Here is a 25516-nt window from a genome sequence, read left to right on the forward strand (position 1 = left end):
GGGGGGGGTGGAAATTAACCTTTAGACATGAAACATTACACATGAAACAGTGAGAGCATTGAGCAGTTTTGCTCAATAATGGGTAGATGATCATGAGGAGGCTGTTTGCCTGTTCCTCAGTTTTAATGAGCAACACTGTCTTTGCCTCCTGACCCATATGACATTTCCTGTGACTGTAATTAAATCAGGTCACACACACTCTTATAGGTGTGTCTTTTCATTCCTGTTGTTTATCAAACTCTCTCGGACAAACACGAAAGCGCCGCCGCTGACGTGCAAATGAGAATTGAGAACAACTAATAAACAAGACGAAGAAGAGCAGCGATAATAGAGCCAACAAAAGGAAGAACAAGAGGAGTGGGAAGTATCAGCCACACAGATATAATTCCTACACCTCCCAACACTTTCTACTCTGTCTCACTGAAGGTTACCTTGATATATGATTAATGTCTAGAAGCTAAAATCTATTTTTTATCCTCATCTGTCACTGAGGGCCCTTTCATCTGTCTCCCCTGGGATGATATTTATCAAAAATCTACAGCTTGGATTCACAAGGAAGAAAAAAAGAAAAGCTGTGAAGTGATTTTTCTCAGAGATGTAAATCTAGTCCAGGAATAGAACAGATGTTTTAATCCCCGATTAAGTTACCTGACAGGATATTTTTGAGATTCACAAAGAGCACAGGCAGTTGAATCACATTCAGTGTGTCTAAGCAACAATAAAACTGTGCAACTGGAACCGATAAGAGACAGCTATAAGCTTAATAATGATTATAATCATTAAAGTTATAGTGTCCAGTACTTATATGATAATGATTTTGCCTTTTATAAGCAATGTTACTGTTGATTGTAAAGTGTAAAGAATGTTTGTACAAGTGTCCATTTAAATTAACTCTGTTACTGTTTTTGTTTTTTATAGCTACTTATTATTTTTTAATGCAGTATATTGACAAGACTATGTTTCATTATATGCAATGAAATATATGTATATAGGTATAATGACAATAAATATGTGAGAGTGAATTCAAGAGACTTGAACCCAATGAGCTTTGGGGATGTTTTGCCCAAAATGTAACCACCCAGGCAGAGTTTTATCTCACCTCCTTCACCTCCTTCTCCTTATCCCCACCCAAATCTAATCTTCACTGGCTAAAACCTAAATAATGTCATTGGTACAGATTGATGGAAACAGTTAGGGTATCTCAGATACCAATCATTGGGAAGAGATTCATCAATTCAAGGAAAAGATTTAACAAACCCTACAAGATAAGGCCAATCTATAACACGGATTCCCAACCATTTTGTGTCTTCTTGCAACTCTTTATCACTGATTGCATTTGTCTGCCAAACCTGTTCGCCTGAAGAGCAGATATTTTCCCTGTTTCCTTGAATATTTTTCTGAAGTCTGAAGAGGTAAAATTTTCCATCAATTCACAAAACAACAGGACTAAGAGGGAGGCTGTGCAGCAGTGCTACCATCTTAGTTTAGCATACTAATATTTGGTAATAAGCACTACACTCATAGTACATCTGATGGGAATGATGGGAAAATCTCAACAGCGCACCAGCATTTTATTTAATCTACACATTTAAGTGAATGAAATGTAAATATTCAAATCTGCCACTCATGAGGCAGAACAAGCTCTTCCTGCTGACCCTGATTAAACCGAGGCAGTGTTACGTAAATAACACACAACCCATGACAGTTTGTTAATCTCATGTCAAGGTGTAGGCACTGCAGGCATCTGGCACTATTACAAATCACCCTTTGGCTGTGCTTCTCTGTGCGTGGCTGTCCTATTTATGGGTGTTTTGTCGTGCTGCTGATAATATAAGCAGCGAGTTATTGTTTGAAAGCTGGGTGTTGCCCTGTCACCCAGGAACATGAGAAAAGGTCATGTGGATGATGGAAAAATCTGTAAGTCTTACGTACAGTGACTGTGGCATTTGTAAAAGATCAGTTCAAAAGGCTCGGATTCAAAGTAAGAATGGTTGCTCTTTTGAAAAAGCTGCATTGATTGAGGTGACATTTTCTTCTTTAATGCCTCCACAGGACACAGCACGTCTGCTGTATGTTTGGGTTTTGTCAACACCGTCCTGTTGGATCTGAACCAGTCCTGGCACATCAACCTCCCAGCAACATTTTCCATACCAGTCTGTGCCGTGCTGCAGGAACTCGGGCCTGCTTCCAGTAACAATGCAGACGCCTCCTTTTTTCCTGACTGTTTGACAATATTTACCACCTGATACAGCTTGCTCTGCCTCCTCCTATAACACGCCACAGCTCTGCTCCAATAACTTCACAGGGGGAAAAAGCTTGTTTCATCTAGCTATCGTTGTGAAATGTGAGAGGCAAACTGTAAATATACACAAGCAATGATGAGGAGAGGAAGAGGTTGAAGTACAAAGTTTTATTTTAAGTCATGACTGAAATGTGAAGGAACCCACTTCCCTGTTATTTTTTGTGTTAGCAGAGTAAAAGAATTTTGATTTGCTGTGGGCACAAGCGTGGTGTAACATGCAAATAGAGATCAAAACTAACATGTGGACATTACAGTGACAGGAAAGCTGAATGGTACCTAATTAATAGGTTATAATGAATAGCTGAATCGGTGCATTTTACTGTATATCCCATTAGTAGGTTATAAATATTAAATTCTGTGGTGCTGGTAAAGCCTCTGCATGCTTTTGGTTACAGTTTGCTTCTATTTATCACATTTTGTGCAACACAGGCAAATTGTGACCCTCCTATTGAACAGATAGGTGTCTCACAAGTGGCACTTAAACAGCAATATTGACAATAAGTTCCAAAACACAATGTACAAAATTACAAAATAAATATGCCTCTCTTTTTTTTTTTTTTTTTTTTTAAATCCTTTTCTACTGGTTGTGCAATAAAATAGGCTTACAAAGCAAAACATAAACCTTGGCACTTTTCATTAATATCAAGATGAGTCATCCTTGTTAGTTCCTTAACTTGAAGAAAAAATAGCAGTGTTGAAACATAAGTCATGCAGCAAGTGTGAGAAAAAGGTCGTATATATACGTCGAGTTTTGGTCTAACAGGTTTGCATCAAACAGAGGATGCCGTCTGCACACAAAGGGGCCGCTGTCTGAAGAACAAACGCTGTTCTGTGAGTCACTGCAGCCAACACTTTTCATTCCAGTTGTGAGGAAGCAGAGCTGCGCCATAGGTGCAGAGACTCTCATGCCGTAGCCCTTATCCAGCCTCTCTTTCTCCTCTGGCGTCGCTGTCCACTAACGATGGTGAATCTAATTTCACTGCTCATTAGAAGAACATCTTCGCAGCCAGTCCTACCATCTGATGCTAGTTGGGAGATGGGTGTCCCCGGGAACGAAATTAAGAGAGGTTCAAACTGACCTGTGCTAATCAGACCTGCAAATGAGAGCGAGAAAGAGAGAGAGAGAGAGAGAGAGAGAGGGAGTGAGAGAGAGAGAGGGAGTGAGGGGGGGAAAAAAATATTCAGGCACAGGTGTCAGCAATGTATCTACATTGTAGCCTCGCTTTCGGATGTTACTTTAAAAGCAGTCACACCATCAGACCTGACTATGACCTGCGCTAGACTCAGACACAGCTCAAAGTATTTCCATATTAGCAACGCTCATTAGAAGTATTTTTGCAGGAATATGGAGTGAAAACCTGACAATTAAAACCCCTGCTGTTGTGCTCGCCATGTCTTGTGGTTTGCAATGGGGTCAAAGGGCTTTAATGAAGGCTTTTAACGTGTGAAGTGTACAGCTACGTCCTTCTCCTTTCATGTCTTTGATCAGTGCCACTGAGCGGAAAAAGCTTAGCTCTTCAAGCATCGTGCTTTGCGAACGACTGCAGCAGCACGTACAGCCCAGCATCTCAAACTCTGACATCACAGGCTGGTTAGATTCAATCACATGTCCGATTCCACAAGCGTGCCATAGGATCATGTATGGAAATGTATGAATTGCTCGGCTTCATGTGCCTATAAGCATATGGTGTACACTTGAGTTTGGATGTATAGTAATAATTTACAACATCCTGAGTTTTGATGGAATGAGAAAATAATTGGGAGCTCGAGAGTGTTAGGTAGTTTAATCTCTGGGGAGATCTCTAACTCGCTGCCTCTTCTCCCCCTCTTTCTGCAATAAGGTCAGATGTGTCATAAGACGAGTGTTTAATTAATGCTGCCCTCTGACAGAAGAACAACAGTGAGCTGCAACAAGAGCAAGAGTAAATAAAACAGATGGAGTGTGAGATGGAATGAGATAATGACCATACTATGATCAATAGATAATTTAAGTCGTTTTTCATGCAAAAATGCCAAATATTCTCTGGTTCCAGCTTCTCATTTGTGAGGATATTCTGCTTTTCTATGGTTTTATTTCATTGTAAATGAAATATCTTTTAAGTTTTGGACTGTTGGTCGGACAAAACAAGCCACTTTAAACACGTGAACTTGGACTATGAGAAACTAGGATGGACATTTTGAAACATTTTACAGCCTGAGATAAGAATTTGCATATTAATCCATAGGCATGAAGTTCCTCTGCAACGATGATTACAAGAAAATGAGGCCTTGCTGTTTTAATGTCTGCTGTGGTTGGGTTGCTCTCACGAATGAATTCTGTGTCAGACGGTTAATTTGTCTGAGTGAGTCAGACTATAGCAGATGTTTTAATTTGGGCATGACTGAACCTAAACTTAGAAACAAATTATAAACAACCCAGCAGTCAGACAAACACACCGTTAGAAGGCGAGTAGTAACAGTGATAACAGTGCGCTTTCAGTGTTCTGTATGTATCCACTCTTTAAAACACCGATGCACTCCTCCAGCACTCTTAACTCCATGATCCATTTCTTTAAGTGCTTGTTTGGCGAAGTGCCTGTGTAGGAGATGTGTTGGTAAGATATAAAAACTATTCACCTTGGATACATTTTCCTGCCCCTCACAGTCAGTCATTCTGTGTTATGGTCTCACGCACGGTGTCACTCAGCAGTGGATTCAGGCTCAGTTGAGAGACAATCAATGTTTCCCTTCTAATCCGCTTGTGTCAAACAAGGTCCAGCGGACGCAGCCATGATCTTCACCGCTGCAGCGCTTCACACTGAGAAACAGCCAATCAAAAAGCTCCGCTGGTTGCAGTGTCAAATTCCATAGTAGTGTCCAATAAGTTTTCAAAAGCGCTTTAAAACCGGTAAAGTGCATTAAAATAATACTGTCATATTTTCATCAGGTTCTCTTTTAAAATCTGGTGAAATAATCACTATTTAATATTTTTTCAATAATGTAAAAGGTAAATAACATTATTTCCTTGTTTATTCATTAATATTGTATGAATCTCATATATGATATGAACCCTTCATTGTTTATGTTAATTCATGTTTAATGGCCAGTTGTGTCTTATTTGTAGACATAAAGCTTCAACGGCTTCAACCATTCAGGATGGATTGAGTGAACCTCAACTGTGACTTTCATTAGGGTTCTTCATACATTGATGCTTATTGTGGCAGTACGTTTTGATACCACCATATTAATGATTGTTTGAATTTTATTTTTTATAAAATAATATGTGACTCATTAATAATTACATAACATACATTATGTCATTAATAATAAAACCATGCAATAAGTTAATTAATCTTCAATTTGGCTAATGATTTACTCCAAATCTTGGTTAATAGTAATATTAAATAACGATTAGTTCACCATTTCTCAGGGATGGCTGGTGTAAAGTGTTACTGTATGTTATTTTGTGTTTGTAAAGTCAGTGAAAACCAAATTCCCGTGCTCATCACATCCATTCCCTCAATATTTAAAATGTGTGAATGTTGTGTTTTAAAAATGCATAGGCCATCTGTGCACTTGTCAGTGCAAACAAACTTTGGCTAGCTGCCCTCCAGTTTGAACGGAGCCAAATATGGCCACCCCATAGCAGAAGTCTTCACATGTATTTATATTCCCACAGGGCTCTGCTCCTCTTTGGAAGTCTGTGTATCTGAGCGTTGTGCATCAGAGCTCTTTCTGTGACTCAGATATCAGCCCTGATACTAGGATCAGACTACAGGTTGACTGCACATGTCCGTCTGGGCAGTATTGAGGTGAGGTAGATCATATTTTTCTTTCCATTTCATGCTCGGTCCTTCACTGGAAACCTGTGTTGGGAAATTTGGGAATTAAGGTTGACAAAAAGCCCAAAGGTTCAAAAAAGCAGGGATGTCTCAATGTGGAATAAGTAAAGACTGTAGATAAGACTCTCTCATTCCTTTAGTGCGCAACAACAATGAGTCATATGAGAGGCACTTTCAGCACCGGGTAAAAACACAGCAGCTCTCCCACCACAGGGGGAGTTACATCTCTCTACACAGAGCTCTCGTCCGGCCTGGGCAGCAGCTGAGTGTGTTTCCTCTTCTCTAAGATCCTGTTGAGCTCCTCAGCAAAGGAGTAGCAGAGCGGTGACATGCTTTCAGATTCGCTCTGCCTCAGCAGCACGTAGCTGTTCCCGTTCATCCTCCGCAGGACGCTGGGCAGCGTGGCCGACAGCCCGTTGGGGAAGTCGCACTCTGGAGAGGGAAGTTGCGGCGTGGGAGGGAGAGGAGGGGCAGGGGGAGGAGGCTCCTTATTGGGTGACGGGTGACCCTCGCCAGGGACGATCTGCAGGAAGCCTCCGTCCTGTATGTCGCCGTTATGTTGCTTTGAAACTCCATTGCAAATGCCGTTGCCGTTACAGTGGCTTGAGATGGTCTTCAGCTCCATGTGAGAGGAGCTTCTGTGCTGTTTCTTGTTCCTGTTGTGCTTCTTACTGTTCGGGTAGGCAGCAGCCGCCGCACGTAATGAGTACTTCCCTCTGTGGCCCACACGCAGGCAGAAGCCCACATAGACAAGGACCACAGTGAGGACCACACACAGGCCTCCGAGGATGGTGATGAGGGACAGGTACATGGCCTCCATGTTCCGGGGGGAGAGCAGCTCTGAGTGGGGGAGGAGAGGAGCTGGGGGTGGTGGCAGGGGCCTCTCGGAGGATGGATGCTCGGTGGGTGCTGGCGGGGTGGCGAAGAGATCATAAGGCTCTTCGGTTGGCTCAACGGGCGGGGGAGGGGGCAGGTCCAGGCGGATGGTGACATTGTACGTAACTATGGCGACCTTGATATTGTTCTCAACAGCGTAACAGGTGTACAGTCCACTCTGGTCCTGCCGGGCCTCGATGACCAGCAGGCCGTCTGTGCCGGTTCTGAAGCCCGAGTTGAGGCCGTAACCCTGCAGCTCGCTGCCGTCCAGAGTCCAGAGGGGGGTTGCCAGGTTGGAGCTGAGCTCACACTGTAGCAGCACATCATCACCCACCCGCACAGAGCGGCTCCGCTGGACAACATCTGAGGCACACATATTAATACAGTGAGAAAGTCTGATTTCACATGAGGTTTAGAAGAAAACTCACAACTTATACTCTGACTCATTTTATATGTTAATTGCTTAACACCTCCTAAATTTATCAAAGGCTGTCCAAAGTTAATGAAGCATAAACTCCCATTACAAATCTCTTAATTCCAGCCATCATATTACCTTGTACAGCGAGAGAACAACGAGGGGGCAGAAGATGCTACATTTTATCAGCCTGAAACTGTGAAGTGAGAGAAGGCAGTTGCCTGCCTTGAATATCAAACAGATTTCTCTCCAGAGATGGTAAAAATGTGATTAAAGAAGGGAGGAGAGAATTTTGCCAACACAGTGTGCATAATCAACTTTCAAAGACGCTTTCGTGCCATCTCATGACACCTATGCATCGTTCGAGTCCTTCCTAACATTCTCTATTTTTAATATTCCTTTCATCATTCACTGTGCTAAAAGTAAACTTTGTTTTTTAGGCAGTAGCACCTAGCAGCAGACGAGATTCATGCGTACCATCTTGTGTGTTCTCACATCCCCTGCTGCCATGCTGGATGTCCTGGATTAAAGTAGATCTGTGGAGAGGGAGAAAACATAATAAGAATATTAGTGCAAAGAATAAACATTTGCTGTTTTTCCTATTTCTATTTTACACTGTGTTCTGATCTATTCATATATGCCATTACATAATGGCTTTCTACTCCGTCAGCATTGCTGCACAGGTTAATCAGTACACTTTAAGTACACACCTGCATGCTGTGTTTACTATCACAGCCAACATTATGCAACAGTTCTGGGAGCTGACACTGTGACAGGGCTCCATGACACTTGAGGGTTACTCAAATCAAATCAAACACGCAAAAGGGCACCTGTAGCACTTTAATCACATGATCGAATCTCACACAGACACACACATGCACCCTACAGCGCCCACCTGTCCACGTGTGACATTATGTTCACGCACTGGGCTCCATTCCAGGCACAGTGAGGGTCCCTGGCAAAGATGCAGTCATAGCAGGAAGTGTATCTGTGGCAGTTAGAGAGTGGCAGCTGCACCACGCCTGATGGAGAGCCCACATACATACTCATCTGGAGGAAGAAAGAAGATTTAAATACCCTAGGATGGAGACTACTCACACGTGTGTGTGCGTGTGGTGGTCAAACACGCTACCTGTTTTGCAGATATCAGTAGATTCTTAACAGGCTGTGGTTCCTCAAAGAGTTGCAGCTCCTCGATAATGTGCAGTTGACCCTCGACCTCTACAGCTTTGTGTAACCAGCCTTCATCTGAGTAAAACCAACAAAGAGGAGAATGCATTTCTGTCGGCCCGTCAAAACACGTCACTCTGTTTTAGCTTGATTTCCTACTGTTTGGGCAGTCATTGATTTTTATTCACATCAGTATGCAATCTGAATTAACTTGCAAACACTTGAAACTGACTGAATATAGTTCATTCCCTTTATTGCCTTGGTTCAGGCATCTAAGATGTGGAATACATTTTAATACAACAAACCTATTCATGTTGTTTATATTGCATTTTTTTTCTCCTGGTTTTGATTTTCTGAAAACTTGCAAAGCACTGCTTTTTGGCAACTGACTCTAAAATCTCCTTGAATACAACAATACAACAACCCGATAAGAATTTGATGGAAACAGTGACACAATGATGGGCTGCCATAGTGAAAAGAATGTGTCCACAAATACATGCGACTAGTAATCAACAGCCAACAACAATAACAGGACTCTAAGAAGTCACAGCACTCAGACAAGAAATAGTCCAAGACAATTAATACCTGACATGAATTCATACACACCTGTGCCCATGTATAATACATGGTATTTTTGTCCATCTAAGCCTTGGATCATGTGTACAGCCATGTGTGTGTAGTCTGTGGTCCTTCTGAACAAAAGGGGGCGCCTGTCTGAGGGTTGGACGTGCTGGGACATCAGAGGATGCCGCCTGACAAAGTTCAGCACATCATCAGGAAGGGAGGTGGAGACGTTTATGCCCTTGGCCCTCAGAGCGTCAGTTATACACTGCAGGAAAAGAAGCCAAGCAGAGGGATGATGAGCAAGTATCACAGCATGATATGGGCTGCAGGAGAAAGAGGGAGACGTTTTTGGTTCATTTTTAATAAAGTTCCTGTAAATAGGAACAGATAGTGGAAGGGAGAGAAGATGTCATGAGGCTTAGTGAGATGGTCTGCAGGGAACATTACAGGATCAGGAGGAAAACGCGAGCCTGTGGGAAGACTGTGTCTGGGGAAAACGCGACTTTTCACTTAGACAACAATGAGCCTGTGTGAGCCCAGCAGCCAGCTTGTGCTGACATGTGGCCGACTCAGCTCTCTCTGCACCTGACTAAGGGAACAACTTCCCTTCTCTCTTTATGCCATCCAAATGACTTGAGCCAACTCCTCTAAGAGGCTTTCACGCTCCCAAGTTTAAACCTTTGACCATTCCTCCTTTTCATTTAATAGCAAAGTTAAAATTAAGTCCTACAAAGTGTTGAAGTGACACTGCAGTGGATAATGTCTGCTCCTGCTAACGATGCCACGGCCCTGGCTGCCACACTAAGCCACCGTCTCCAAAGCTACGGGCTGGAGTTAATCGCCATGGAAATGGGTTTCAGTGACATAAGCTGGTTGTGTTTTGAGCCTCATCCTCTAGGCTGCCACTCATCTTCTCTATCGTCTCCCCTCCATCTTTTCCTCGGAGGCTGAAGGAGAAGGAGAGGTTTTTTCTGTTTCATCTTGTGCGGTGCCCTCTCTGTGCGCATGTGTGTGTGTGTGTTCACCGTTCCAGGTCGTGGGTCAGGGATCTTTCCAGTGTATTCCTTCCACTTAGAGTCAGAGTCCTGGTTCTCCATGTAGGGTCCCTGAAAGGCCTCTTGTACTTCAGACAGAGAGAACCGACACACAGCAGACGCCTTAACGTTTTTCCTAAAGACATCAGATCACACACACACACACACACACACACACACACACACACACACACACACACACACACACACACACGTGAGAAAGACCAGAGCACAAGCCGTGAACAATAACAGCAGTAAACCCAGTGTTGCCATAGAGACAGCGGTAGAGGTTCAGTAGATCAGTGGCTCACCTAGCTGAAACGATGGAAAGAGACATATGGGAGAAACGCACGAGTGGAGGGTGGGGGTTATGAGCATTGACAGAGGTTGTAGGAAGCTGATAGGAAATCGTGCATCTCTGTGAAGACTAGGACGGAAGAAGGAGAGAACTACAATTTGGTTCCAGAGAGGTGTGGTTGGAGTGGGAGGTAAGAGACAGCCCAAGATAATCACTGTTTGTTTATGCTTTCTCTGACACAAAACATTTTTGCCTTGGCATAACATTCACTTTTTAACTGATGCATCCTTGTAGTGAATAGACTCGCTGAAGCGTGGAAACATGTTTCAACCCAGTTTCTACAAAAGGCCATTAAAGTTATAATTGAAAAATTTCCATAAAATTAAACCAGTTGTTGTTGCTACTATCTATAAAAGACATTTTTCCTGTAATAACCATACAACACTGCTGATTCAAACATGTCCTACTACTTCATATTAAAAGCATTTACAGTGGGCTGGCTTTTATTGCAAAGCAGCCACAGGAAAAGTGTCCAGTCCTTTTTGGCCTGTTTGTCATCAATGGATCATTTTTTACTTTTGCAAGGAAGAAAGGGAACAAGAGGAGTGCGTTTGTTTGGTTGCACTGTAAACAGATTTCACCAGTTGCTCTTGTGTTGTAGTTCTGGCAAAGTAGCGGCTCAATGTTTGCTGTAGTATTAAATTCTCTTACTGTTACCATGGTAATCACAGGTACTGCTAAATCAAACAGGACTGAAATCTTAGGGATTACAACTTCAGCTTCTTTTAAGTGGATCTACATTTACATCTTTAATTAATATTCTGTCCTCAAACTGCTGCAAATCTCCCCCGCCCAACTTCTTTTTTTTCACATCGTTTGGATAAAAAAAAGTTTGCACTTTGTCTCTCCCCTCTCTTTCATCTCGTTCCTTCTCGTCTTCTTCGACTGTCTCAATATATCGATTGCTGCCTTTCATCTTTGTCTCGCTCATTTACATTTGCATTCTCAAAGCCCCCGTCAGCCGGAGGTCTCGACAACACACAAGTTCCCACTCACCACTCTAGGCCAAAGATGCCGTAGAACAGTGTGTCCTGCGGCGTGTGTCCAGGCATGACGAACACGCTGCGCAGCATGTTGAAGTGGAAGTCGTACTCAGGCAGAGAACACATCAGCCTGGCCTTGAGGAAGGACGTCCACCGTTTCTGGAGAGTTAAACGACCTCCTCGGTCCCCCTGGAGGAGACAGGAGAAACAGAGGAGAAAGAGGAGGAGCGGGTAGAAAGGGTCATATTAGGTAAAAGAAAACAAAAACAGACTGATTGTGGCGCACATGGGAAAGTTAACCTCCTCAAAAGCGCAAAAGATGGCAAGAGGAAACAATAACGGTATGTTCAATACTGTTAACGCCCCGTTGTGATCCACAGGTTTGTAGAGTGTGTGTTTGTCCTCAAGAGGTTGAAAGCACCGACTGTGGAGTGAATATCTTACCGGAGGTGACAGTCTCACTCTCTCACTCACTCTCACACACACACACACACACACACACACACCTCAACACCCACTCTCAATCCAAAAAAAGATGCTCTGACAGATTTACAATGGTAAAACTTGACTCAAGGCCACAATTCTTTTGGAAACCCAATGACTGACATCAACTTGCCCTTTGATTTTCACTCATAAATGTATTCAGCCAGTGGCAAATTGAAAATGTCACATATGTCGCCACAAGGCATTTTGATTGGGATAAAAAAGTAAATATGTTGCCAAACTTTCAGGGAGAGAAGCGGTGAGCTGACTTCACTTTTAGGTGCCACAGGAGAAAACACCAAGGTTATTATACTGTACAGGTGGCTCTCGTGATTCTTAACTCCTTCTTAGGCAGCAGGGAATGTAAATCATTCGCACTTTAGGCAGCAGAGGATGCTAAACATTCTGTCTCTCCCCTGCAGCCATCCATCCCTCTCGCTGTGAGACACACCGACTCTGCAATCCATTCATCAGCTACACAGTCTGCTCCTCTAATCACACTGGGTCCTTGTTACCAATGCATTCCCCCATCTAGCCCCTTCATCTATTATAGTACCCTCCCTCTCACTCCCACTTGCAAAACATTCCCGCATCTCTTTTTAATCTGCTCTCACCTTGCAAACCCGAGCCACCCGTGCCACCCTGCTGTGGCTGTAGGTCGTCGTCTGCTCCTGGCTCCTCTCGGTGAAGAAGAAGTAGATCTTGTCGTCATCGCCGCTGCTGGTGCCCAAGCTCTCCCTAACAAGTGCAGAGCCCACAAAGTCTGCCTCTGCACGGGGGAGAACAAGATGCACTGACTCACACTGTGAAGCAACAAAGTCTTTTACAAATAAATGTCAAGTAATTATCCACTGAGAGAGTTTACATCCAGAGACGGAGTCTTATCTAGGTAAGCTGCTTGACATCAGCCTTTGACACCCTGAAACTGGTTATAGTAGCTGCCCTTAACAAAAACAGTTCATAATATTCAACCCGTTTTACCAAAACATAAAATAGTCAGAAGTGGAAAAAGGTGCATTTTGGCTTTATTATTGCTATTTATAAGTTTTCTCTGCCGGTGAATGTGGTTTCCTGCCGGGAGCAGGTGGTGATTGTCACATGACAAGAGCTTCAGCCACTGTTGTGTTTACAAGACAAGAGGATATAACAAGCCCTCTGAGTAGCGCTACTTCTTCAGGGGAGATTGGAGGCTACAGTGAGTCGCTATCATAAAAGTGATGAGATGGGCCAGGGGCTAGCTGGTTAGCATGCTAACTTCAGTAGAAGAGAAGACGTGATAGAGAAGAGAGTTAACACTGACAGCTATTGGCGAGTAAAGGAATGAAGTTTGATGCTGAACTTGCACTTGTTTCTTCTAGGCTGGTAAGTAAACAGCTGTTAATGCTATAGGCAACAGCAAAACGTACAAATAGCTCCTTTAACTGAGCGGTTGGCGACCTGCATTATGAGGGGAAAGGTTTGGTTATTACCCAAAACCAAGTTTCAGGAGGGATCTATTAACGAGACTAAGTCTAAAGCCATGCCAGCAGCTCTGTGAGGCTGTACTTAAGCACAGCGGCAAACTGGGACTAAAAACAGGATTGTCTATACAAATAAAACTAAGCTGTACTGCTTCAAGAATAAGTCGAGTAATCAGCCGCAGGTTTAATGACAGTGAAAATAATGCATTATTGATCCACTGAGTACTGCAGATGCTTGCTGATATGGAGGCTTAACCTGGGGTTGGCCGGTTGACAGGGCCAAAGCTCTGACCTCTTGGACCACCCTGCTATCCAAACACATTAAAGGGCTTTTATCATTCCAGGAGATTAACTCACCATTCAACCAGCGAGTGGGGGCATCTTCTGTCTTCAGTGTGGGAGACGGAGAGTTGCGGCGGATATCTGGAAAGCTCCTGAACTCATACTGGGAAGCTGTATACATCTGCTCGTCTGGAGAAAAAAACCATGTATCGGGTCATTCCGTTGTTGAGTGAAGCTCTAGAAATGATTGTTAACTGTTGAAGGGTCTCACCTATGATGAGGGCAGTGTAGCCTGTTGTCGGGCCGTAGGGACATTTGTCTCTGCCCTCCTCAGGCTGAGATGACATCACAAACATCTTCTCTTCCTATACAGGACAAAACATTTAGGTTATGAGGAAGACATTTATTTAGCATCAAATGTATTTAAGAGCAAGGTCTGTGATTTCTTGTGCATGGACGTACTATGTATGCACAGAGTGGTTTGAAGGCATGAGTCCCACACATGTAGAGATGAGTCGAGTTGAATCTCTGGAGGAAGCGGATGTGGTTGAAACACTCGGTCTGGAAGAGGAAGAGAAAGAAGGAAAAACATTTTACAGTGAGGGAGTGATTATGAATCCAGGAGAGAACCAAACGCAAAAAGATGAAACAGAAACACTGAGGGAGAAAGAAAAATAAAATGCCTACCTGATTGTCTTTTCCCTTGAGCAGACACTGGCGCTTTTGCTCAGGAGAGGCCTCCCACTCAATCTATAACAGAAAACGAAGAGTTGGATGGATTCGTATCACTAACTTGCATAGATTTTTGCAAAATCCCACAGATGTGACAGCAGATAAATTGAGGATAATATCTTTTTTGTTTTAATAATTCATCTATTAGGAATTTTGCCATCACAGCATCTGAATTCACAGTGTTGTTGAACAGCAGAATGTTTTTTTACTCTTATGTAATACACAAAGTTGATTTAATACATTTGTATTTACAGCAGAATACGGAGGAGTGGTTGCGAGGGAGTGTTATGCGCACGCACACACACACACACACACACCTTATGACAGACACCACTGCTGTATTAACATAATTAGCATAACAGCTTACTGTCAGGTTGTCACCAGGTAACAAACACAGCAGCATGTCAAGTGAAGAGGCTTTTCAGCTTCTATTGCTACTTAAAGGAACGTCCTGCAACATGCAATAGTTTGAGGACTAGACTCAATCGCAGCAACACTGCTGACAATACACTTTAGGGAAATGGACACAGTACACAATTTAAAAGTTTTAACCCTAAAGATTTCAATTCTACTTATTTAATATTAGAGTTATGTTTGAGATGATACGTTGATCACTGGGGGCTGGGCAGCTACCTGTGAGAAATGTGATAGAAGACACTATGAAAAAATACTGTATAGAGAGGTAACTGATGAGTGCAGATACTTTTGATGGTGATTGGTGAATAAATTCCAGCCATAAATAGTATCAATTATTGGGTATGACGTGAAGAAAATTGTAATGATTAGAACTTTAACATTGGTGATACGAAAGGGAAAAGGGCTAAATGTCTTCTCATAATAACCAAACCAAGGTATGGGGTCAGCTGTGCAGAAAAGACTGTTCAACCCATAAGATTTATTTGAAATACAGAAGCTCCCAGAGTTTCAAGAGATACCACAGAAGTTAGAGAAATGTGTGTAAAATGATGAATGAGACATTTAGAATTTTGCATGTGGCACAGTTTTAAAGTTTTAATTTAAAAAGTAGGGTAAATACTGAGAGTATTGGGTTGCGGTAAATAGTATGCTAATTGCAGCATTAATTAGGAACAATTTCTGTTTCAATAGCTGGATGATATTAACATGAATACTGAATATGTAAAAGATACAGTAGATGGTTTTCCAGTTTTTTCTCATTAACTGTACCATGGCTTCATTTGCATTCTACAACCTTTTGAGGCAACAATTTTTCATTTTGAGGTAAATGTATTTATTCCCCTGCAGCCCCTTGTGTGTGTGTGTGTGTGTGTGTGTGTGCGTGTGCGTGCGTGTGTGCGTGTGTAGTCACATTATTTTTAACACAATAACTCACAGTTACACCACAGGAGCGTCTTGCTGCATAAACTTACATATTGAAGATATGGCGGATGAGGCACGAATACGCAGCAACACAGAAACAAAGAAACTCACAGTGAGAGCAGAGCTGGCTGAGATGTCAGAGGCATTGAGAGCGAATACAGCCCCCCGGGCCCCGACGTAGAGACGCTCGCTTTCAGCCTCCAGCAGCATGGTGCTGTAGTTGACTGCAGAGGATTGGAAACGCCTGCAGCCCTGGAGACCTGAGAGGAGAGGAGAGGAGAGGGGAGGCCGTTAATGAAGGTGACCTTTTGTAGCCCCCCTGACAGCTTCTGCTACATCTGTTTATGCAAAACAGTTCCAAATGTCCTTAAAAAAAACACATCATAGACATCCATACACCACACATGCTCTTAAGAGGCTGAATCACTGCAATGGAGGACTGGTGAAATTTGTGACGCACACATCAGCGGGAGCGAAAATGATCACAACAACCTGGTTTAACCCTCTTTTGCTGTTGCATTCGCTCAGATACAGAACGTCCACTGGTGCTATTGATTATGGTCAGCCTCTATGGGAACAACTGTGGGTTAATAAATAACCTTTTTTCAGGGAGAAGCACCCTCTTTTCACATTTAATATTCTCTCAAATACTCCAGGAATTGACTTATTTATCCTCTATAGCACCACTGGACTGATTACTGTATTGTGCACATCCAAATACATACAGGTTCTATTGTCATCTGGGTTTTGATGTGATAATTTGAAAAGAAAAGAAAAAAAAAATCCACACTGATGGAAATCAGTATACAATAACATCTCTCCCACAAAGCCTTTAGATAGTCTCTGAATGTGCATAAAGCTGTTGCCATCACGGCGCAGCATACATTAACAGCTTTTTCAATCAAACCTGAGAGTATGAGACTAAAGGGAGAAAAAGAAATCTATTCGTCTTCTGTGATGGAGTTCTCGCTGTACGACTGTGGAACGTCAACACAAAGTGGTCCGACGGCCTTGCTCTTCGATTATGAGGGACTCACTTTAAAATATGAGATTATTTTTTTCTGGACTGCTTGGGAAAGAAAACTCTGCTATTAAACGTCATTGAACTGTAGATGCACAGAAAATCTCTTTGTGTGGCTTCACAGTTGCTTGTGTTCACGATTCCATCCACAGTAATAAAATGGGAAGGCGCGACACCTCATCAACAGCTGCTTTTTAACAGCTGCTTTAGGACAGACATTTCCTTTAAGACCATTTATCTCCTGATTTTCTCATTTTTAGTACTTAAATTGATTAGTGAGTTATTGCTTTGATGATAGACAGTGAGCTGTTGCTTAACCTGTTTTGATTAATTATCTAATAACTGTGGAAGCTATAAATGCCACAAATTTGTTGGTTCCAGCATCACAAACATAAGGATTTTCTGCTTTTCTCTGTTATACAGGATATATATATATATATCACTGGCAAAAATGATATTACAGCTCCACCATGGACAATAAAACCCACAGGATTATGGTTATCCCACTCAGCTCTGCTGAGGAAGAAGAAGATAATGAAAAGAAGCCCAACACAACATCAGATTTCAGCGATCCACTTCTACTTAATGTGGGTTTCTGTGCTTTGTGTTTCTGCCCCATGTCCACTGTTCCAGGCTATATTGGGAAGCATCTGTTTGACAGGACAAGATACTAATGAGGTTCAGTCATACAAACACTCAGCAAAGAAATACACTGTACAATGTGCGCACACACACAGACACACTAACAAAACATGTCATAAAGTCGCTTGCTGCAGTCATCACATTGTGTTACGTAAGTTCTAAACACGCGATCTATCAGGACACCGCTGTCAACACACACACATACATCAGAGACAACCTTTAGGCATGTCATAACCACAACAATAGCTCCGCAAGACTACGTAGGTGTTGTAATAAAACAGTGTTGTGAAAAAAATAACAGCAAAGTTGTAATTTAATGTCCAATTAAAATATCCAATGTGACTAATGCTAAGCAGGTTTTACTATAATCTGGGGCGGGGTGGAGTTTTGACAGCAATTAAGCCATACGAACCTGTAAATGAGACGCTTTTTATGTTTGTCGATGAGTACAGAAGCTCAGCAGACTTTCTATATCCCCAGCCAACCCACCTCCCCCTGAAGACTGCATGGTTATCAAGTAAGCTGTCATTAAGATTCCTATCAGCTGCTGCAAAACACAATCCACTCTGCTCACTTCAGCGGCGGCAGTTCCCATCCCAGACTGCTCCTGGGTGAGCAGGTGTCTACTTTTTTCCCCCTCATTCTCAGCAGGAGGAAGAAGAGTATTACCTCTGAGGGATTTTCAGAACAATAACTCTTCCTATGTGATTTGAGTGTCTCATTGTGGGTGATGACAATGCATTATAATGGAGACAATGCCTAAGTTTCCTCAGTGTAATCTGAGTATTAGGACAGACAATATCCTCTGTGTGGGTGAGGGCCTGACAGCTGGTGCCAGGTAACTCAAAACAACCTTGCTGAGGGAATGACGCAGCAGAGGGAGATTCATCTGGGTGATATTAACTATACATGACAATCCCATGGCACAATTTAGCCTCGGTTTACAAGATCGTGCATGAAAAGACACTTTGATTTATTCTATAGGGAAAGAAAAAGAGAGAGAGAGGCCGCAAGAGAAGCCCAGAGGATAATATTTACTGAGCAAACACTTGGAGGGACCTCAGCTGATCAGCACAGTACACAGTGTTCAGGGACACGCACACACATGCATGCACACACAGTCGCTGAATCTCCAAGCGTTGGACTGTGACGTGACAGCCTCTCACACAAATTCACACTCGAGCGTCAGGCCTGTTCACAGTTCAGATATTCTGACGTGCGAACGGGCCGAGCAGAATAAACAAAGTTTAAATTTACTGACTGGAACTGATGTCAAAGTGCGGCAAATTTAATACTTCAAAAGGTTAATGAGAAGGTATTTAGATGTTACACTAGGTTTCATTCTTTTTAACAGCCTGCTCTCTCTGTGTTGCTGGCTTTTAGCCAGAATTCGTCATATTAATGACCCTTAACAACCTCCTGCAAATCTTTTCACCTAGTCTAAAGGGGAAGTGAAGCTGCAATGAGGAGAGAACACAGATGTGTTTTTCTCAAGTGCATGCATGTAATATATTAGATCCCAACACAGGTTAGAAGGCTTTGGCTTTATGTTGCTAAGAAACACAGAGATTAAATGGATTAGTTGCAAGTTTGTATCTTTCTCAAATTAAGAAACAAAGACAAGTGGTAAAGGCAAGGCAAGGGAATTAAAAGAGGGCAGTGCAACCATGAAAAACATAAACTAATGAAGAGAAACAGAGCTTAAGTGCAAAGTTAAGCTCTGTGGACGAGAGAGGAGGGGGAGTGGATGAGAGAGTGATGGGGTGGCAGACAAGGAGATGAGTGCAGGAGAATCTGTGGGTTGCAGCACTAACTGATGAGTTACAGAAACTGAGATAAAGGTATCAGGAGAGGTTCACAGCAAGAGGAGTGACTGGGTAAAAAAAGAGATGGGTAAGGAGTGCAAGCAGGTGATGCATTGTGAGAAAGACAACTGTTTAGAAAAGGAGTAGAGGAGAGGAGGGATGTGGCTCTACAAGTAGATCGCATTAGTGAATTTGGCTGCAAGTCAAACTGGAGACGTGAGAAAATTTCCTCCACACGTCTGTGAGTCAACAAATAAAGTCCAGGATCAGATAACACCGCCACACACACTCTCTTTCTCTCTCTCACACACACACACACACACACACACACACACACACACACACACACACACACACACACACACTCTTGCCCACACATGCACAAAGGAAAAATACCGTATACGACCATCTTGCGCCATACTACAACAGTTGTCATGGTTACGGTGGTTCTCAACTACCTACAGTGGTGTCAGTCTCCCTGGATGCTCTGCAGGGATCCCAATGTAAGCACTTCACTCATCTGCCTCAGTCTCTGTGGCACCTCAGGCTACATGCCAACACTCACACAAGATAAATGAATGATAGTCAAAGTTTATATTAAAAAAAAAAAAAATCATGGTTAACAGAAGGGGCAGGTGTGAGAATTACCAGAGTCGGGCAAATAAGATTGAGAGGAGTGAAAAGAGAGTGGAGGGCAAAGAGAAAAGAGCTGTGTCAGGAGAGAGTAAGATAGTGAGGAATGAGGGGAAGCGAAGGAAGTAAAAGAAACTGAAAACTAGATAAAGAAAGAGACAGAAGACAGTGGCTGCAACATTACAGAGAGGGGAAGCATGTGAGGAGTTTCTTTCCAAAAGGAGATATTCTCTATATTTAAAAACCTGACAGCTTCTTCCACAAAACGATTGTTAGTTTGAATGTAAAGGACTTCATCAGTATTTGATTTCGAAGTCATCTTAAAGTGTTAAGCTACAAAACAGTTCAATGTTCAAGAGCAAGATTTGAAATTACAACCACTTGACAGGAATGTGTTACGCCAGAAACAGAATGTGGAGCAAAACCGTCTGTGTGTTTTTGTCCGTGCTTACCGCTGCTCAACACGGTGACGCGCGGAGTCACATCCAGATCCAGGGGAGCTTTAAACGGGTAGCCGGCCGCCGTACACACACAGCAGCTCAGCAGCAGGAGCTGCAGCGCAGGGGATCGAGCTCCCTGCATCTCAGCCGGGCGTCTCATGGGACAAACACACTCCAACCAGGGTATACACACATGCAAAGGCACTCACACAAACATTTTCACCTTGCGACAAGCATACACCCCTGCAAATGCACACACACACACAAACACACACAAACACACCCACTCGCTCTGACAAAACACTGGCAGGCAAGCAGGCAGCCTCTTTCACCGTGCTGTAGAGAGGACTGAAGAAACCTGGAAAGATAAAACACAAACACACACAAAACCAACAGTGTTAGAAGTCACGTCTACACGAGAAGAAACACAAAATGCTGTGCATGTGGGCGCTGTAACTGAAAAAGTGACACCTCGAAAAGTCAGAGGAGAAGTTAAAAAAGAAGGGAAGCTGGTGAAGTTGAACGGCAGAGCTCAAACATAAATAAGCTGATGTGGAGGATTTCACCAGGATGACGACAGAGATACGAAAGAGACACAAAGAGACACAAAGTGCATCTGCTCAATAAAATATTGGCTGTTGTTGTGGATCAATGGCGTTCTGTGAGACTGGGCTGTCTCTCAGTGTTGTTAAGTCTGTAATGTGTGAGCAGCAGCTGCCTAGTCTAAACACATGACTGAAAATATCATTAACCAAACAATGACTGTCAAATAGAGCTACGTGCTGATATCACGGGCAAACACTTGAGGATTTAACAGCAATGTGGAGCAATCCAGATCAATAAGGTGTGAAACCGTTTCAAACAGCAGACGTACCTGAGACGAGCAAAATCCAGAAGGAGAAACACTGTGAAATATGATAATCTCTAAGATGTGTGTGTTGTGATGTGAATGCCAATGTTGTTCCCGCAGAACAAGACCCTCTTTTGGAGGAGTGAAGGGAGAGATGGGGAGAGGAGGGAAGAGATGTGTGTCTGTGTGTGTGTGTGTGTGTGTGTGTCCATCACAAGTGCACACACCAACCATATCTAAATTTATTTGGGGGAATGGTGACATCTCTCTTTCTCTTACTCTCTTTCCTTTTGTCTCTTTTTCAAACACACACACACACACAAACACACACACACAGAGTCTCTCTTTAAAAACTCCACCGTTGTCTTTAAAATGCTTTCCCAGTTCCAAATGTAAACAATCACACTCTTTAGCGCTTCCCATTATACAAAGCATGCCACTAGCACCCTGAAGAACTGAACGTCCTGCTCGTTCCTTCTATCGCACACACACACACACACACACACACACACACACACACACACACACACACACACACACCCACATACACACACAATAACACAGATCTATTCACATACACACATGGATGCAACAAAAAAAAGGAGCAGGAAAGTGGAGCCATTAGTACAAGTGTTTGTGTGGCTGCACAAGTCCCAGCAGTGCCTCAGGGCTGACACCATGACAACGGCTGGCTGGAGCGCTGCGTAATGTTACGGTCATTCAGCAGCATGCAGGTGTGGATATGAGAGATACTCTGCTAACTGTGATTTAAACAGAATGTAGCGACTGTAAGATTCCCAGGCTCATAGAAGTACTGTACGTGCTGTATACACTGTGATATTATTGCATTTTACCACGCACTAGTATTATGTAAGACTTCAATTGACTAAGTTACATTTTAGACTAATTTTCAATCTTCCTTCTTTCAGCTGCTTTCCCTATAAAGTAAAATCATCAGAAAGACATGGAACCTCTAGTAGATTTGGTAAAAAATCCAGGTGAGATAGGTAAAACATCACAAAGGACATTTATTCCTCTTCATTTTTAATGAAACTGCACAGTCATGCAATTGCGAGGTAAATCATGAATACAATAAGAACAATTAGTTCCCATGAATGTCCAGGAAAGGTGAAGTGAAAACATGGAGTGCTGAATTGATTAGTTGACGGAAAGAAAATTTGTCATCAATTTTGATTGATTTATCATTTTTCATGGAGCCTCAGCTGCTCAAATGTGAGGTTGTGCAACTTCTCCAGGTTTTATATCGTTGTTGACAGAAGTTTGACATAGAAGTAAAGTCAACTAAATCTTCACAGTGATGAATCTCAGGAATCTGCAAATGGATGTTTCTACTGCACTGGAGTGAATTTCAACCATTAGCTAGAAGGTTGGAAATCAACCTTAATGCTTTGGAAATGTAAAGTGTATGTGCCTTGTAGAAAAATGTGGTACAAAACTACCTTGTGGTCTCCAGGTGTGGAGAAAAATTTAACACTGGGCCTCTAAAACCACACAGTGAAAGCAAGGCTGATTTAATGAGTTCCTGAAATGCAGCCGTTTGGGAGATATTACTTTTTCCCACTTTTTTAAGGTGGCAGAGGAGGCGCACTGAGAGGCTCTTTATAAGTCATTTATCTGACTCATGCCCACCAGATCATTCAAATGTGTTGTCAGGGTCTAAATCAGTCAGCCACAGTGGTCATGATGTGGTCTTATAATCCTGGGAGAAAGATGAGTCTATTCAGATGGAAATGTTTCAAAGGAATGTGACAGAAAGAGGAGGAAAATATGAAAGAATAGAGAGAAAGCAGGGAGGTAAAATACTGTGTGAAAGTCCAGCAGCGCAGAGGGAAGAACCAGTAATTGTGACATTCCTAATTCTCTGTCATCTATAATCCATTACTCCTGACTTGCTCTGAGTACCCCGGGCCCCCTAAATGCAGAAGCTTTCAATTGTTAATTGGCCATTGAGCGCACCAGTCGAAACTTTGAGAAAATATAGAAAGAGAGATGTTGAAAATAAAATGAGGTGTACCCAGAGGAAATCAGAGTGACTCCACCACTCACCACCTAACCTTTCTAATCTGTCTTCCTCCTGATCTCGCTGCCAGCTCTCAGTCCCATGACATTCATTCAGGGAAATGGATTTTATCAGGCAATTATAAAGTGTCTATATACCTGCCTGAATAGAAGAGATTGGGGTGCTGTGGTGGTGACAGCTCCATCAACAGACAACATTTGTCCCAAAGGACTCAAAACAGTTTTTTGAGTGGGATGTGTGTGTGTGTGTGTGTGTGTGTGTGTGTGTGTCACAAATGGTAGAAAAGATTACAGTCAAAGCCATTGAGCTGTGCTTCAACTGAGAGACAGACTGCTTTAAAACACAGACACACAAAGGGAAGTAAAGTCAACTGAACTCTACTTGTTCCTAGTACTGTACCACACTTTGTACAGTTGCTTTGTGAATGTAACACTGGACTCTATAAACCGTTAACATTACAGTTACTGAAAAAAAAAAACAGTGCGTGGTCAGTGCATTATTAAAATGTTGTTTACCATTATTTAGAACTGTGCATTATACAACTTCAACACAACTGTCAGAATCTTTCCAGTCTGCAGCCGGTTCTCTCTGGGTTTTAATGACACTCCAAATGTAGAAACAGTTTAGTGTCTAAAGTCCAAAATTCATGGTGTTTGAGGACCTAGAGAGATTAGACCCTCAAAAACCCTGATGAATCAAATGTAAGAAAACTAGAGGCATACAATCAATTCAGGCATGTATGGAAAGGGTTTACAACAACAACAACAACAACAACAACAACAACAACAACAACAACAACAAAAACCTCTGGAGTCAATTTTGTCAGTAGTCAGTAAGAACAACAGAGGAAGAATCTCTTCCAGGACAGACAGACAGGAAATAGTTGTTATAAGTACAAAGTAGACAGAAATAACAACAGTTAACAATAGATGTACCCAGGGGAACACATCCCAATAGAAATCATGGTCCTTTCATTGATATAACTGACAGTCTTAATGTGAGCTTCCTGTTTTCATTAAGATTTATCATAGATAATGAAAGGCTTCAGCAGAATATTGAGTTACAATAGCAAAACTAAAAGCACCGGTGAAGTCATTATGAAAGCACCATTATAAATGACCAAAACCAACACATGATTAAGGGATGAGTTGAAAACCACTGAACCTATCCTTTGAAGAATGGGGTGAAATAAATGAGAGAACATCAAGGACTCTCTCTACATAACAGTAACATTATCTTGTGTTAAATGGCCACATTTTTGCATATCTTAGGAGCATTTCCTTCCCACTTACCATACAACAAAGTCATGAATTTTTAAAGACTAAACAGGCAGATAAGTGGGTTCACTAGGTTTACATGGGTGTCTCTACAGGCCTAATGATTAGATCACAGTTAAGACCATCAGCTTGGACAGTAAATGGCTGATTACCCATCTTTCACAGATCAATCATGCTCTTCAATGCACCTTGGGCATCATCAATGTGTGTTTACTGCTCATTCACTGTAATCAGAGCAACTCAGATGGCACCTTCCCATTTGTTTCCAATTCCAGAATACAGCTTTACTTTGCATGATGCCCAGTTCTTCCACATCCCTGTTGATATCTGACTGATTGAAAGTCACTTCACCAATGCAGCCCCAGATGACTTATAACGCAATGATGCAGTAAAGTGAAGCAGGAAGGCACATAATGAGCCACTGGGTGTTTTCATTGCAGCAATTAACCAATTTTATACATCTTTATCAGTTGGTGATGTATTTCACTTGCCTGGACTGGGCTACAGAGAAACAGGTAAACAGCTCACAGGCAAATATCCAACAATAAGACTTGAATAAGGCCATTTAAAAAAAAAAAAAAGAAGGATAGAGTAAAAATATCACAGGAAACTGTAGAACCATTACATAGGCAATTGTTGTAATGAGATTTAGGGAGATTAAAAATACAACCCGACGACACAGAATTATACATCACAATTATCACTGTAGGACCATTGCAGAAACACCATAAAGGCACCACAGCAGAACGAAAGAATTAATATAAACTCACAACAAGTGAAGGGGTTTTTCTTGTATCTAAGCAGCGGTTGTGTAATGTTCAGTGTGTCTTACCTGAATCACGTACAAATTCCTCGAAGAGAAGGACGTGTACGTTTCCTTGAGCACAAGATAATCCAACTGGACTTTAAACGCCTGCACACACACTCTCAAACACACAAACACCCACTGGATGACACACACAGTACACTCAGCACTAGCTCCTCTCCGT

General features: G+C 42.4%; 1 protein-coding gene and 1 long non-coding RNA gene across 3 annotated transcripts in view; one reads left to right on the plus strand and one right to left on the minus strand.

Moving 5' to 3' along the window:
• The window catches only part of LOC147819149 (uncharacterized), a 3663-nt gene extending 990 nt beyond the window's left edge, over positions 1-2673 (plus strand). Inside the window, exon 2 of the long non-coding RNA XR_015437215.1 lies at positions 2053-2673. This is a non-coding gene — a long non-coding RNA (uncharacterized LOC147819149). The remainder of the gene's footprint in view (positions 1-2052) is intronic.
• Positions 2396-25515, minus strand: LOC111654681 (semaphorin-4G-like). 2 transcript variants are annotated; one of them, XM_023405788.2, is made up of 16 exons: positions 25360-25515; positions 20372-20717; positions 15930-16078; positions 14436-14498; positions 14211-14309; positions 14020-14113; positions 13824-13937; positions 12621-12775; positions 11537-11712; positions 10174-10318; positions 9191-9413; positions 8547-8662; positions 8310-8464; positions 7892-7950; positions 4919-7362; positions 2396-3396 (listed from the first exon to the last, which is right to left on the minus strand). In XM_023405788.2, exons 2-15 carry the CDS (start codon positions 20517-20519, stop codon positions 6353-6355), a joined length of 2706 nt encoding a protein of 901 aa, XP_023261556.1. In that variant the 5' UTR covers positions 20520-20717; positions 25360-25515; the 3' UTR covers positions 2396-3396; positions 4919-6352. The 2 variants fall into 2 exon arrangements, with proteins under 2 accessions (XP_023261556.1, XP_087029981.1); XM_087173855.1 differs by lacking the exon at positions 25360-25515 and adding an exon at positions 20831-20971.
• Position 25516: the final 1 nt, after the last annotated feature.

This window comes from Seriola lalandi, unplaced genomic scaffold (genome assembly GCF_002814215.2).
Source record: "Seriola lalandi dorsalis isolate HSWRI2012SDOR001 ecotype SW California unplaced genomic scaffold, Sedor1 jcf7180002054285, whole genome shotgun sequence".
NCBI lineage: Eukaryota > Metazoa > Chordata > Actinopteri > Carangiformes > Carangidae > Seriola > Seriola lalandi.